Source organism: Miniopterus schreibersii (assembly GCF_964146895.1).
Source record: "Miniopterus schreibersii genome assembly, chromosome: 12".
Lineage (NCBI taxonomy): Eukaryota > Metazoa > Chordata > Mammalia > Chiroptera > Miniopteridae > Miniopterus > Miniopterus schreibersii.
In genome coordinates this window covers 39364079-39378212 of record NC_138112.1, presented here as the reverse complement: position 1 = coordinate 39378212, position 14134 = coordinate 39364079, and the positions used below count along the sequence as shown (strand labels likewise).

The window sequence follows — 14134 nt, the reverse complement described above, 5'->3', positions numbered from 1 at the left end:
CCCAAGTTTGAGAGTAAGTGTTTAAGGAAATGAAAATCTTTCCCTAAGGTAACAGTCAACTAGATAATATAATAGATGCTTGGATCTCTTTCTGCTGTTCTCAGGACACCGAGAAGAGGCTCTTTCCCACGGCTCCCACCTCGGCCCCACCCTTGCCTTTCCTGTCCGTGCCTGGAGTCACCAGAGGAACCCAGGAATTGTCTGGAAGAGGGGACGGAGGAAAGCTCGACCCGATCCCTGAGCGAAGCGGGCGCCCGGCAACCATAAACTGGAATTTGAAAGGTCCTTTTTGAGGCTGTGTGACTCCCACCTCGAGTTTAGGGGTGATGCTAAGGCCAGAGCTAGTGGGATGCCCTTTAAACTGAGGGCGCGAGACAGCCACAGCTACCGCCACTCTTCCCCAAAGGCCACCTGACATCAAGGGTTTCCCCAGGTTCCTGTTGGGGATTCCGCACTCGCGGGTTTGAGGGTCCCACAGTTCTCCAAGGCCGGTTGCTGGTTTCCCAGAACTCCCAGCCCTGCCCAGTTCCCACCGGTGCTAAAAACGCCTGGAATAGTCCCATTTCTTTAGTATCAGGTGTAGTTCCGCCGCATCCTCCGCTCGGAGCGCCGCGCTGCGCCCTAATCTTCGTGGCCAATCAGAAGCCACGTACTCCAGCGCTCGCCGTTCCCGCCCGCCCCTCCCGTCTCCATGGAAACGCCCCGGGAGTCCACTGCGAGGCCTGCGGCTGCGGTTGGGTCCTGCCGGGCTGCGGCCTTTGTGTGGCCGGAGTGATCTGGTCAGCCCCTGGCCCCTCGGAGGCTTCATAAGTGACTAGGGAGCGCCCAGCCAGAGCGGCCGCGCGCGGGGAGAGCTGTGGCGGAAGCACGAGGGGCAGAAAGGGGACGGTCCGGGCCGAGAGGCGGGTCAGGCTTGGAAATCCGGGCGACGCGCAGTAGGTGGATCCTTCACAGCCGCCCTCCCCAGGCTGAAACTGAGTGAGGGGAGCGAGGGGAGGGCAGAGGCAGCTTGCGCCCTGCGCCCGGGGTGCTCGGGGTTGGGGGGTGTTGGGGCGCAGCTTGGTAGGGGGTCTGGACGCCTTGCCGAGACCACGCACGTCTTCGCTGCGGGAGCAGAGGCCGCGCAGGCCGTGGCCCTGAGGCTGGCAGGTCCCGCCCGCGAGAACCGTCAGTACATTGAATCCGGACCCTCGGGCAGCCCAAGCCTGCCCAGCCTCGGACACCCAAGAGTCGTTTTTCTCACGAAAGGAAGCGGGCTCTTAACTGTTTATCATTTTCCTCAGGGACCTGTGATCAGCAAGGCAGGACTGGGGTGGCAAAGGCTCATGCCTCCTTTTTACAGGTGAGGAAAGGGAGGCCCCTAGAGGTCTACAAGTTTGGTCTTTAAAGTTCCACAGGTGGTTGGTGACGAGTTGAGACTGTGTTCGGGATCTGGGGTCCTTCTCTGAGACTCTGGGTGCTCTGGTAGTAAGGACAGTATTTCTGATGTAACAAGTAGGGGAGAGCAATGGAATTATATATTTAACTCAACAAAATAAGGAAAAGAATAGAGACTATTTAACTACCCTGCTATTATTTCTGTTATTTTTGTCGTTCTTGTCAATAATAAACTAGGAAAGCCCTGAGGCTCAAGAGGTTAAATTATATAGAGAGCACATGCATCCCTGGAGGGACTAAACTGTGAGATCAAAATCTGTGTTTTCATGTTCAAACTAGAATTGCACCTTTGAAGTTTCTAGACTCAGGGTCAGAAAAAAGATCTTGCGTGCCAGACCTCAATAGCTCTCCTGGTTCTTAAAAGGGAACAGAAGTGTACTTGTGTTGTTTCTGACCTCTTTGTAGGGGATTTGGGAGTTATACCTCGTTAGTATGTGGAGATTGTAATGGGTTTGGGGATTTCAAGTCATGCCTAATCTTTCATTTCTTCTCAGCTCAGCCTTCTCCACACTCTACCCTTGCCTAAAAGAGGAGCACAAAGTAGGAAGGAATGTTCACAGGTTTCCTCACTGTCTCCTCCCAGGTGAGCAGGATTGTCTTTTCTTGTTTATAAAATGCCCCTGAATTCCCCATGCATAGTGAGGGGTAATGGTCATGGGAATGGATGGACCAGACAAAACAATACTGTATGTTCCTCACTTGCCTGGGAAGCCTATGCAGCAAGCCCCTGCCTCCTTCCCAGTGTCTTTTCCCAACATTTACACAGTCATTAAAGTCTCCTCTATAAATTCATATTGTTCTTGGTGCTCTGAGATAAATACAAGAGCGTCTTTCCTTAACGTTGGGGAAATAAACCATATGAAGTTAATAATAATTCCTAAAGTTGTTGCACATTAAACAGTGCCAGAATGAGTGGCACTTAAAAGACAGGACCAGCAACTCAGATTTGGATAATCATTATGTATAGGAAGGTATAATTGCAGACAGGAAGATCACCATTTAATCTCAGGTAGAATTCGAAGGGACAAGTGGAAATTGGGCTAGTTGCAGTAGAGGGTTAAGTATGAATGTGCAAGGTGAGAACATATTGTTGATGGCTATTGATATTTAATTGGTTACTTATTCTTGTGCCCCACTCAGAGAGTCCCCTGCACATCAGCCAGAGGCAGCCATTATTGACTTACAGTCCTTTATCTAATAATATACGTACGTACTCATTAATCTGTACCAATACTAACATGTATGCATATGCATACATACACATATGTACAAATATACACACATGGGTTTATCTAAGATACATGTACATATAGAAATTAGTATATATAAAAAGTTTTGAAATTTTAAAAACTTGCATAAAGTGAAATCTTATTTCATTTATATAGGTTTGCTTTGAAAGCTCTTCTTCATCCCAAAATCTAATATATTAATCACTTTCATTTTCCTTTTTTTTTTTTTTTATAGTTTCAAGTATTTTAAAAGTTTAACTCTGAAACTTAAGCATTCTTTTTTCTTCCCATTTATTTTTCTCATAACATTTCCTTTCTCCATTGATTGTGGTGCTGTTTTTTCATACCCAAATTACTAAGTTCTTTACACACACACATACACACGTAACACAGATCACTTTTAGGACTGTCCTGTTACATGGACCCATTTCTCAATTCTTATACTGGTATCAGAATGTATGTAATCTTGTCTTTGTATATGTAGTGCATTTAATGAGCAATGAAGAGGAATTTAGCCTTTGTTTTTCCCTCGGTAAGGAAGAAGGAAGATCGCTTACATGCTGGGGATATTGCACAGAATAACCTCATGGTGATTTCTATTTTGGAAAAAAGGAAGTAAAAGTTAATAGCTTGTAGATATAACCTTTCAGTATGTTTTATTAGTATAGCATATTAGACAAAATACAGGTGCTGGACTCACTACCTAAACTTCTTGATTATGCAAACTAGATTCAGTTATTTAAACAGTTTCTCATCTGAAGTGGGAAAATAGGACCTACTCGATAGAGTTAAGAAGGTTAATTGAGATCATACATGTAAAAAAACTTAGTACAGTGCTTAACAAATGGAACAGTTGGTTTCTATTATGTTGCAATTTAAAATATAATGCATAGCTCCTGGTGGGCATGGCTCAGCGACTGAGCATCAGACTGAGCATCAACCTATGATCCGGAGATAGCAGTTCCATCCTGGTCAAGACACATGCGGGGGTTGTGGGCTCAGTCCCCAGGAGGGGACGTGCAAGAGGCAGCCGATCAATAACTTATCATTGATGTTTCTATTTCCCTCTCCCTTCCTTTCTCTGAAATCAATATATTTAAAAATAAAAAATATATGTGTGTGTGCGTGTGTGTATATATATATAATATATATATATATATATATTATATATATATAGTGCATATCTGATATAACTTTCTAGTCACTAAGACATAAGAATTGAGGCAGGGAATCTAGCTTAATTTTTTTTTTTTTTTTTTTGCCAGATGGCTAGTCAGTTCTCCCAGCATCATTAATTAAATAAGCTATCTTTCCCCCACGAATTTATTACCTATACCCTGTTTAGAATCCATTGATAAATTTAGAGTCCATTTCCAAATTTCTAGACTTTTTCACTGATTATCTTCTCTATTCCTATGTCAACCCTGTGGTATTATAATTACAGAGGCCTTATTAAAGTTTTAACATACCATTGGGTTAGTCTCCCCTCATTATTCCTTTTTCAGTTTTTCTTTTCTCATGAAAGCACTTCAAATCAGTTTTTTGGTTATCTCCCCACCCCCAATTTGCTAGTATCTTGATTGGGAACCCATTAAAAATAAATAGATAGGTTTATTGAAAACAAAATTATATTTATTTCTCCTAAGATTATGCAGTATTTCTAAATTCTGAAGCTGTCTTTATGTAGGTTTTAAGTGTTTTTGTTAACCTAATTTTTAAAATTTTGTATTTTTAAATTACTGTTGTAAATGTTATTTTAAAAATTACTTTTAGCCCTGGCTGGTTTGCTCAATGGTTAGAGCATTGGCCTGAGGACTGAAGGGTCTCGGGTTTGATTCCAGCCAAGGGCATGTACCTCAGTTGCAGGCTCCATCCCTGGCCCTGGTTGGGGCTTGTGCAGGAGGCAACCAATCAATGTCTCTCTCTCTCTCTCTCTCTCCTTCTCTCCCCCTTCCACTCTCTCTGAAAAGCAATGGAAAAAATATCCTCAGGTGAGGATTAAAAAATAAATTAATTAAAAAAATAAAAATAACTTTTACTGATATTTATATGTCCAAATCTTTTTCTAAATTATGTAACTGGATTTTATATATGAATTAATTTGAACTCATCTTTAAAATTTTTAACATTTACAAAAATAAAAAGCACTGACTTTTTGAGTTATTTGTGATAAATGTTTCACTGTTTAGGCATGGATCTTTGGAATTTACTTAATCTTTAACAACCATTGTTTACATTTGCAAAATGGAGATAATAGTAGTATCTACAAGATGGGGTTAGTGTGAAGATTCCTTGAAATACAAGTGAAGTACTTAGCCCAGTGGTTAGCACACAAATGCTATATAAATGTTTCTTATTATGGTGATAGGGTTCAATGATTAGATACATTATTTAGTCATTTGACTACTACTATTATATCTCTTCTTACCTTTCTTATTTTTCTTCATTATTGAAGTTCTTTCTTTTTCTGTTTGATTTGCCACTTGTTACCTGATGAATGTCTTTTTCTTTGTTCATCTTCTCGCTTAGATTTCTTCTTCCTAGAAAGCCTGATCTTTGACCAGATGGCAGTAACATTTGAAGATGTGACTGTTATTTTTACTTGGGAGGAATGGAAATTCCTGGATTTTTCTCAAAAAAAGCTCTACAGAGAAGTCATGTGGGAGAACTACACAAATGTCATGTCAGTAGGTAAAGTTATCCCAGCTCTCATGGAATAGTTTCTCCTGGGATCAGTTTTGTTGAGTATTTTGGTTCTTTATCTAGGTATTGTATTGAGGTAGAAGAAGTAGTCTCAAAAAAGAGTCCTAAATCAGATGACAAATAGAAGATAAAGCAAGACATCTTCCATGCCGCCTAGGCTATGTAATTAATAGGTATTTGTGACTTATTCTTACTTATTTTTGGACTGCACTTAAAGCACAGATCTCCACATACTATAATCAATTTTGTGTGGTCCTAAATTTGTCCTCACTTCATACCATTTGTATGTTAGCTTTTGCTGTGTAACAAACTATCCCAAACTTAGTGACTTAACAAACTATTATTTTTTATGATTCTAATTGGTTAGATGAATCTCTTATCATGGAGTGATTTGGTTAAGGATGGATGGTCTAAGTTTAGGTTATATAGCCTGACTCAAATATCTACAGTAGGTTAGCATCAGTGGGGATAATGGAAATGGGTGGGACATATGTCTCTCTTCAAGCAGGCAAGCCCAGGCTCCTTTACATGGTGGTGGTCACAGTATTTTCAAAACCAGCAAGAGACAGGACAAGTGGCATTGCACAGCACTTTTCAAGTCTCAGCTTATATCACTTTTGCTATTTTCCCAGTGACCAAACAGCCAAGCCTAAAGTCAGTGTGGAAGGGGAGCACAGAAAGCTGTAGAGAGAGAATTAATGCAGTCATTTTTACATTATCTATGACACTATTTGAGAACAGAAAAATAGAAACTACTTTATTTTTTAAAATAATGCCCCAAGTAGAGTAATATAATTAAATCTCATATTAAAGGTTATTTCCATGAAGCAGTCAGCCTAACTCTCTTATTTCTAAAAGTACCTGGTAAGTAGTAGATGTTTAGAATACATTTGTGGAATGAGTAAGTGAATGAATACATATATGAATGAACAAACAAATGAATTTCAAATCCAAATATGGAGCAGCCTAAGTCATAACCCTTCTTTTTCACTCCCACCCTCACATATATTCCTATAATTCTGAAGGTCATTGATTGAGACACTTAGAAATTTTTAAACACAGCCTTCATTTCACCACTGGATTATCTGTTTATTCTTCTAGGAAACTGGAAAGAGAGCTACAAACCCCCAAAAGAAAGATTCAGATATTTAGAGCATGGAAATCTTTCCTGCTGGCAACTTTGGAGGAATACTAGCCTTCAGACATACGAGAACCAAAACTATGTGGAAACCATTCAAGGGATAGATTCCAAAGACTTAAAGCAGCAAGACCTTTTCCACTATCAAGAATGCTTAATACTCTCCACAGAAGTACCAGGTTATGGGAAGTATGAACTGACTTTTGAAAGCAAAAGCCCCAGGAACTTAAAATATACAAAACTTATGCCTTGGCAATCCTTAGAAACAAAACACACTCAAGACAGTGGTAGAGAAATCTATATGAGTGATTCACTTGGTTTTCAAGGAAGCAGATACAGTATTGGCATATCCAGGAAAAATCTCTCCAGTAAAAAAAACCAGAAGCTCATAGTTCAGCATTCTTACATCCCAATGAAGGAAGCTGTTCCAAAGTACATTGAGGAGATATGCCAAAATGACCTACTGAAAGATGCTATGGAAGAGAAATACTGTGGATGTAATACATGTAAGGAAATTTATTATTGGAACTCACATTGTGTTCTCCACAAGAGAAATCAACTTGGGGAAAGGTTTTATCAGTGCTCCATCAACACAGCACATTTCTTTCAGGGATCAGACCTATACAGACATCCAAGAATCTGTATAGGTAAGAAGCTGTACAGATGCGAAGAAGTTGGCAGTAACTTTAGTGAGAGCATAGGCGTTCTCTTTCATCAGAGAGTCCACACAGGGAAGGTTCCTTATATATGCAATGTGTGTGGTAAGAGCTTCAGTCAGACCTCTAGTCTTCACAGTCATCAAAGAGTCCATACGGAAGAGAAACTCTATAAACTTGAGTGTGGTAAGGACCTCACTAGAAATTCATTACTTCACACTCACCAGAGACTTCACGTAGGAGAGAAGCCTTTTAAGTGCGATCAGTGTGGCAAGAGTTTTAGGCGGAGTTCAGTACTTCTTGTCCATCAGAGAGTCCACACAGGAGAGAAACCATACAAATGTGATGACTGTGGTAAGGGCTTCAGTCAGAGCTCAAATCTTCGAATTCATCAGTTAGTTCACACAGGAGAGAAGTCCTATAAATGTGATGACTGTGGTAGGGGCTTTTCCCAGCGCTCAAATCTTCAGATTCATCAGAGAGTGCATACAGGAGAGAAGCCTTATAAATGTGACGACTGCGGGAAGGACTTTAGTCACAGCTCAGATCTCCGCATTCATCAGAGGGTCCACACAGGGGAGAAACCCTATACTTGTCATGACTGTGGAAAGGGCTTCAGCAAGAGTTCAAAGCTTCACACTCATCAGAGAGTACATACTGGAGAGAAACCCTATAAATGTGAACAGTGCGGTAAGGGATTTAGTCAGCGTTCACATCTTCTCATTCACCAGAGAGTCCATACGGGAGAAAAACCCTATAAATGTGATGACTGTGGGAAGAGCTTTAGTCACAGCTCTAACCTTCACATTCATCAGCGGGTCCACACAGGAGAGAGGCCCTATCAGTGTGCTAAATGTGGTAAGGGTTTCAGTCATAGCTCAGCTCTTCGAATTCATCAAAAAGTCCACACAGCACAGAAACCCCACAAATGCGATGAGTATTATAGGGGATTCGATCAGAATTCACATCTTCACAATAATCACAGAAAAGAAAACTTGTAATTCTGTTCATTTAGTTAACAGCTTTAATCAAAGCTTAACCTTAAGCCTAGTAAGTGCTGCTGGGAAGCAAATTCTGTAAATAACCCAAGTAATCCCAAGCAACATTTATAGTTTCCCCTATCACCCACTAAGAATCATTTGCTTCAAGAGGAGAGCCTTAGGAGGATTCTTATATATTTAAAATTAAAGTATATTTCTACTGTAAATATTATAATCATTTTGTATATAAAAGATTTAAGATGAAAACTCTTCATCTTGTTTCATTCTAGTCATTTTTTTTCTGTGCATTTTCCTGTGCGTGAAATCATTCTGTATGTTCAACTTTGTGTTTTCACTGACTTCAAGACATTTACTTATATTTTGGTTTGAACTGAAATTGGCTAGCTAGCTATGAGACAGCATCTTAACTCTCCTGTAAAGTCCCTAGGAAGCCACAGAAAAAAAATGAAAATACAAAACTTGAAACTCAAACTGGTGGACAGCCTGTTGCTCAAGTGTGGAAGAATTAATATAAGGTAAGTAAAATTCAACTGCTTATGACAACAGGAAAAACACTGTATGACCCTTTATCTGAGATAGGCTATCTTAGAGATGTTATATCTGTCCAGAACACTCAGGAACCATCCTTTTGTTGCAGGGGTGCCACACTTTGAGGTTACCCCGATTCCTTCTCACTCATGCTCCCCAGTTTTCCACACTTATTCATAGGTTCAGACACCAAGTAACAAGAAATACAAGATTTCCTTATCTTAGAAAGGTGTGAAAGATGTGGACAAAAGCTGATAGTGGTGAATGTTAGAAACAAGATAACTCCTGTTGGTTCAGTTAAGAGATCCAAGCAGTAGAATTTGATTTAATCTTAGAATAGAGTGGTAATAGAGAAGTATCTGCTAGAAACAAAGTTGAACTCAGAGCTATGTGCATATACGAACTCAAGCTAACTATGTGAGAGAATTTGGTCATTATAAAAATGGAGTAGATTCAATAGTAATACACAAGTCCTAACCATTAATATATAAATATGTTTGGATATCACTTCCCAAGAAAAAATAAATTAAGTAGACCTATTTAGGGAAATAGGAGGAAATTGTAGTACCAAAGAAAGGAATATATAAAGACTTAGAATCCCATTGCCCTAAAAATGAACTATTTTGATCTAAAGAAATTATTTTAGCCCGGCCGGGTGTGGCTCAGCGGTTGAGCGTCGACCTGGGATCCAGGCGATCGGGGTTCGATTCCCGGTCAGGGCACATACCTGGGTTGCGGGCTCGATCAGTGACTCATCATTGATGTTTCTATCTCTCTCTCCTTCTCCTTTCCTCTCTCTGAAATCAATAAAGATATATTTTTTTAAAAAAATTGTTTTAAAAGTTGGTGTCCTCAGCATGACGGAAAACCTGAAATCAATAAAACTAGAGTAAAAATCCGTAAGTATAGACAAACCTCTAAGAAAAATATATAAAATTGAAGGACTACAGGGAAATTTAAAATGCTATACCAAAGTAAAAAGCAATAAGGAGCAGAATTGATACTGCAGAATATCAAATACTGTAATGAATAAGTTTGAGATTATATTAAATGTATAAATAAATGATAATGAAATGGGAACAATGAGAAAAGAGATGAAGCACAGAAAATGAAGATTACATTGTAAGAAGTAAAGGTGTTTCTAAGGAAAAGAACATTGGAATAGAATCAATGATCAAAGAAATTGCTCCTGAGCTAAAAGTATATACTCACTAGATTCTTAGGGAAAACGTATAAAAACTATGCTTAGAAACAGCTTAGGGAAAAAATGCACAAAGAAAAATTCCGGTTATTTACAAAATCGAAAAGGGAGGATGGATAAAGACCCCAGCAACAGTAAAGGTGAAAAGATGGGAACCACCTTCAGAACTATGAGACTGAAAAATCTGTTACCAGTACAGGTTTTTTTTTTTAAATCAACTACATTGTCTTTTATGTGCAGGTAACAAATTAGATAAAACGTAGAGCTCAAGAATGTGAAGTCATATATAAAGGGACTGGTGGTGAGCACTAAAAGTTTTGTTAAACATGCCATTAAGTCTGAATAATCGTTCATTTGTTTACAAAAATTCAAACATTTTTAATAGTTGTGCAAGAAAATATTTAATATACAAATGCTAACTAAAAAGCAGATTATAAAGTTTGGGTGGAAGAGTTGTCAGATAAAATACAGTTAAGTTTAAATTTCAGATAAACAATAATTTCTTAATATAAGTATGTTCCAAATATTGCCTGGGACTTATACTAAGAAATTATTTGTTTATATGAAACTCAAATTTACCTAGGCAATCCTGTGTTTTTATTTGCTAAATCCAGCACCTATGGGGAAAGGACAGCAAAAGGAAGTGTGCTATATTTCTCATCTTAAGTACCATGGACTCATTTTCTTCTTGACTTTAATAATTCAAGAAATAAGGTCTACTGTATATATTTTTTACAATGTTAGAAGTTGCAACTAATAAAACAAAACAAATAGACCTTCGAAACAGGAGAAAATAAAAGCAAAGAATATTCAGTCCTTATAGCAAAATACAAAAAAATTTCCAAAAAACAAGATGGCCTAAAAAATTAGAGAACATGGATCAAGAGAGAGAAAGCCAAATTTACCAAAATAGGTTAAAATCCTCCATTAAAAAGCTTTGAAACCTTCGATTAGGTTAAAAAAAATTACTTATATGTTATTACAAATGAAAAGACTAGAGAAAAATGATATTAACTGATCAATTATTAATTGATCAACTGCTTGATACTGATTTATTAATATAAAAAGTCTAAGTTTCATTAGGCAAACATAAAGGAGTGCCCACAATATGTCTTTATAAGTTAAAATGAACTAATTAAACCCATTAGTGTGTAAAAATACAAAACAGTTTTTTGGTTTTTTAAAAATATATATTGATTTCAGAGAGAGAGAGGGAGAGAGAGAGAAACATCAATGATGAGAGAGTCATTGATCAGCTGCCTCCCACACACCTCCCACTGGGGATCGAGCCCAAAACCCTGGGCATGTGCCCTGACCAGTGATCAAACCTCTATCTTCTGCATCATAGGTTGATGTTCAACCACTGAGCCATGCAGGCCAGACCAATCAATAGTTTTTTAAACTCCTGCAATAATCAGAAAATATAATGGGTGGAAGCAACAAATAAAAATGCAGAATGAAAATGAAAAAACAATTGCAATTAAAAGAGGACTTGAATAAAGAAGTCTTTTTCTTTTTAGAGGGAATGTTCTTAAGTAAACTTATAGATTTATTTCAAATCTCATAAAAATCTGAATGACATCTGAAATAAGAGATTCTAAAATCTTTAAATAGACATTGAAGAATAGCAAAGATGAGGATAAGTAAGATTAATGAGATTGCCTTAACATATAATAAATGACATAGTGAAGTTAAAATAATGGAGAACTTGATTGTACATTTGAAAAAATGTTCAGAATGCTCAGTCACTAAATAGCTGAGAAATAGACCAGTGTATGGATTACATATGTATAGATAACATTTAGTACATATGATTATATACTTTACATATGATAAAGATCAATGGCTAGGAAAAGGATTATTCAGTAAATAGTGCTGAGACTACACACACACACACACACACACACACACACACACACATATACATACAAGTTTTCAAGCTGTGTTCAAAGAATGACTTTGTGAAGGCTGGTGTATCAGAAACATGAACTACAAATTTAACCTCATTCTTATATGATTCATACACGAGATTAGCTTAAGATTTCATTTTTTAAAAAGGAGGTTCTACCACTTTAGACAAATTGTTTAAAACCCACTAAGGTGGGTTTTTTAATAGTTGAAAATAAAAATACACATACATTTTTTGAGAATTTGGTGAAATGGAAGAACCCAGAAAAAATACCTAGGAATATAACCACATAAATTTTTTTAAAACTGTAGGTTAAGAACATATGGAAGTCAGGCAACTAGGAAAAATACTTGTCATGATTATGACAGTTACAAATGTTTGTAACTTAAGATAGACATCTAGTAAAAAAAAATGGCAAAGGGTACTGACAGATTAAAGCAATGAAACAGAACTTTTACTAAAAATTATAATAGCTATTTTTAGTGAGAGTACAGAGTGATGAATATTTAGATACTACTTAGGTTGAAAGTAAATTGATACAGACTTTTTGGAAAAGCTATTTGGCAAATCATGAGCCTTAACATTGTTGATTCTCTTTCCCACAGTGAGTTCATATCTAGGCATATTATCCTATGGAAATAAACTTACACACTATTAGGGAACTTCTATTTGCAAAGAACCAGCGATCCAGTTAGGTTATCTCATTATAAAATAGAAAATATTATGTTTTAAAATAGCACCAAAAAATATCCAAGAACAGAAGCTTTAATATGGGAACTTGCTCCACAAAGCCATTAGACAATGAGGCTACTCTTTTAAGAACTTCTCTTTGAGTATCCACTTTTCTCTCTACAGACTGACCTCCTGTTTACTCTATGTATGCTTATAATTGCCACCACATGCCTGAATATATTTTTTCAATCTGTTGCCCACTGCTAACTTGTAACTTCCTTCTGGGTCACTATTCAGATTTCTGAATGGGGGAAGATGATTACCTCAAATTACAATTACTACCTCTGAGGCCAGGCTAAACCACAAGCTACTAGTAAGCCTTTGGTTTGGCTCTCTTTATATCAGATTGCCACTCCAGTCCCTTAAGACACGCTCAGGGATGGGGTGATAAGGCATAAAACATGGTCATTAAGGACTGATGTTCAAAGAGTTTTCCCCAGAAAGTGGTGGGTTTGGGCCAAGCATTCCAAACCACATTAAAACACAAAGAGAAATAGATATTTATTGCAGTATTTTTTATGTTGCCCTCTCCCCCAAAAAGGAGAAAGGTAAAATAAATAATGATGCATCTATGTGATGGAATGTTATGCAGTCATTAAAACATACTTTCCAAGAATATTGGAATAAGACTATACTTACGGTGTTAAAAGTACAAAATATAGAACTGCATATGGGGTAAAATTCTATTTATATATATATATATATTTGGATATTTCCATGGGGAAAATATGGGGTATATTCAAAAATGTTATCAGTGTGTCTCTTTGATAAGATGGATTGTGGTTACCTTCATTTTCTTCAAACTTTGTGTATTTTTATATTTTTATTGGTGTCCAATTTTCATAAAAAAAAAATCACCATTTTACATATAACATATTTAAAACATTACATGATATTCCATTGGGTGGCAGTACTATATCTCTATTATCAGGGATTTAGACTTCATTTTATATCATAAATTGAACTGCCATAGTGTCATTATGTATGAAGGTTTTTGTTAGGTAATTTTTATAGTAATTTTCTATATTCAATTATTAGGTTAAAAGATAGGAGGCAGAAGGTGTGACTTATACAAAGAAATGGAATAATGAAATGACATGATGTATACAGCTAGCTACAAGTAGCTTGACACTGTTGGAGTACGTAAAGTGTAAAAGTGGAAGGAGAGGTTGGAGGAAGGACCCGTCACGAAGGACTTCCAGTGCCAAGCTAAACATTTCCTGTTGGTCGTGGAGAAACATAATGAAGCTTAAATGGAGCAACACTTTTAAAAAGATGACTTTAATAACCCTGTGGAGACTGGGTGTGTTGGAGAGTGAAGGGAAGAGAATGGGGCAAGAATGGAGTTATAGGACCATTTAGTAGACAACAAAAGAGCTATCAATGAGTTTTCATAGTAGGAGGCAGTTCCCTTTTTTTAATTGTTGGTTTTATTTTTCCTTTATTAGTGTGCTTACCAGAGTAAATTTGGAAAATATATTCACTAAAAAACTGAGGTTAAAGGTAGTATGAAAAGCCATTGGAGGGTTTTAAGTAACATGATCTAATTTTAAATTATAAAAGGCTCACTCTGAATGCTGGGTTAAGAATTGACTGAAGG

General features: G+C 37.5%; 1 protein-coding gene across 1 annotated transcript; it reads left to right on the top strand.

The window, feature by feature from the left end:
* The first annotated feature begins 706 nt into the window (after positions 1 to 706).
* On the top strand, positions 707 to 13227 carry ZNF214 (zinc finger protein 214). The gene is made up of 5 exons (XM_081152945.1): positions 707 to 779; positions 1284 to 1342; positions 1932 to 2020; positions 5196 to 5357; positions 6471 to 13227. Exons 2-5 carry the CDS (start codon positions 1326 to 1328, stop codon positions 8162 to 8164), a joined length of 1962 nt encoding a protein of 653 aa, XP_081009071.1. The 5' UTR covers positions 707 to 779; positions 1284 to 1325; the 3' UTR covers positions 8165 to 13227.
* Positions 13228 to 14134: the final 907 nt, after the last annotated feature.

What these genes read in the sequence shown, in the direction of transcription:
- ZNF214 (XM_081152945.1), top strand. An exon ending in TCCTCACTGTCTCCTCCCAG is followed by an intron (nt 2,021 to 5,195) that starts GTGAGCAGGATT and finishes CTTCTCGCTTAG; the next exon opens with ATTTCTTCTTCCTAGAAAGC. An exon ending in CACAAATGTCATGTCAGTAG is followed by an intron (nt 5,358 to 6,470) that starts GTAAAGTTATCC and finishes TTATTCTTCTAG; the next exon opens with GAAACTGGAAAGAGAGCTAC.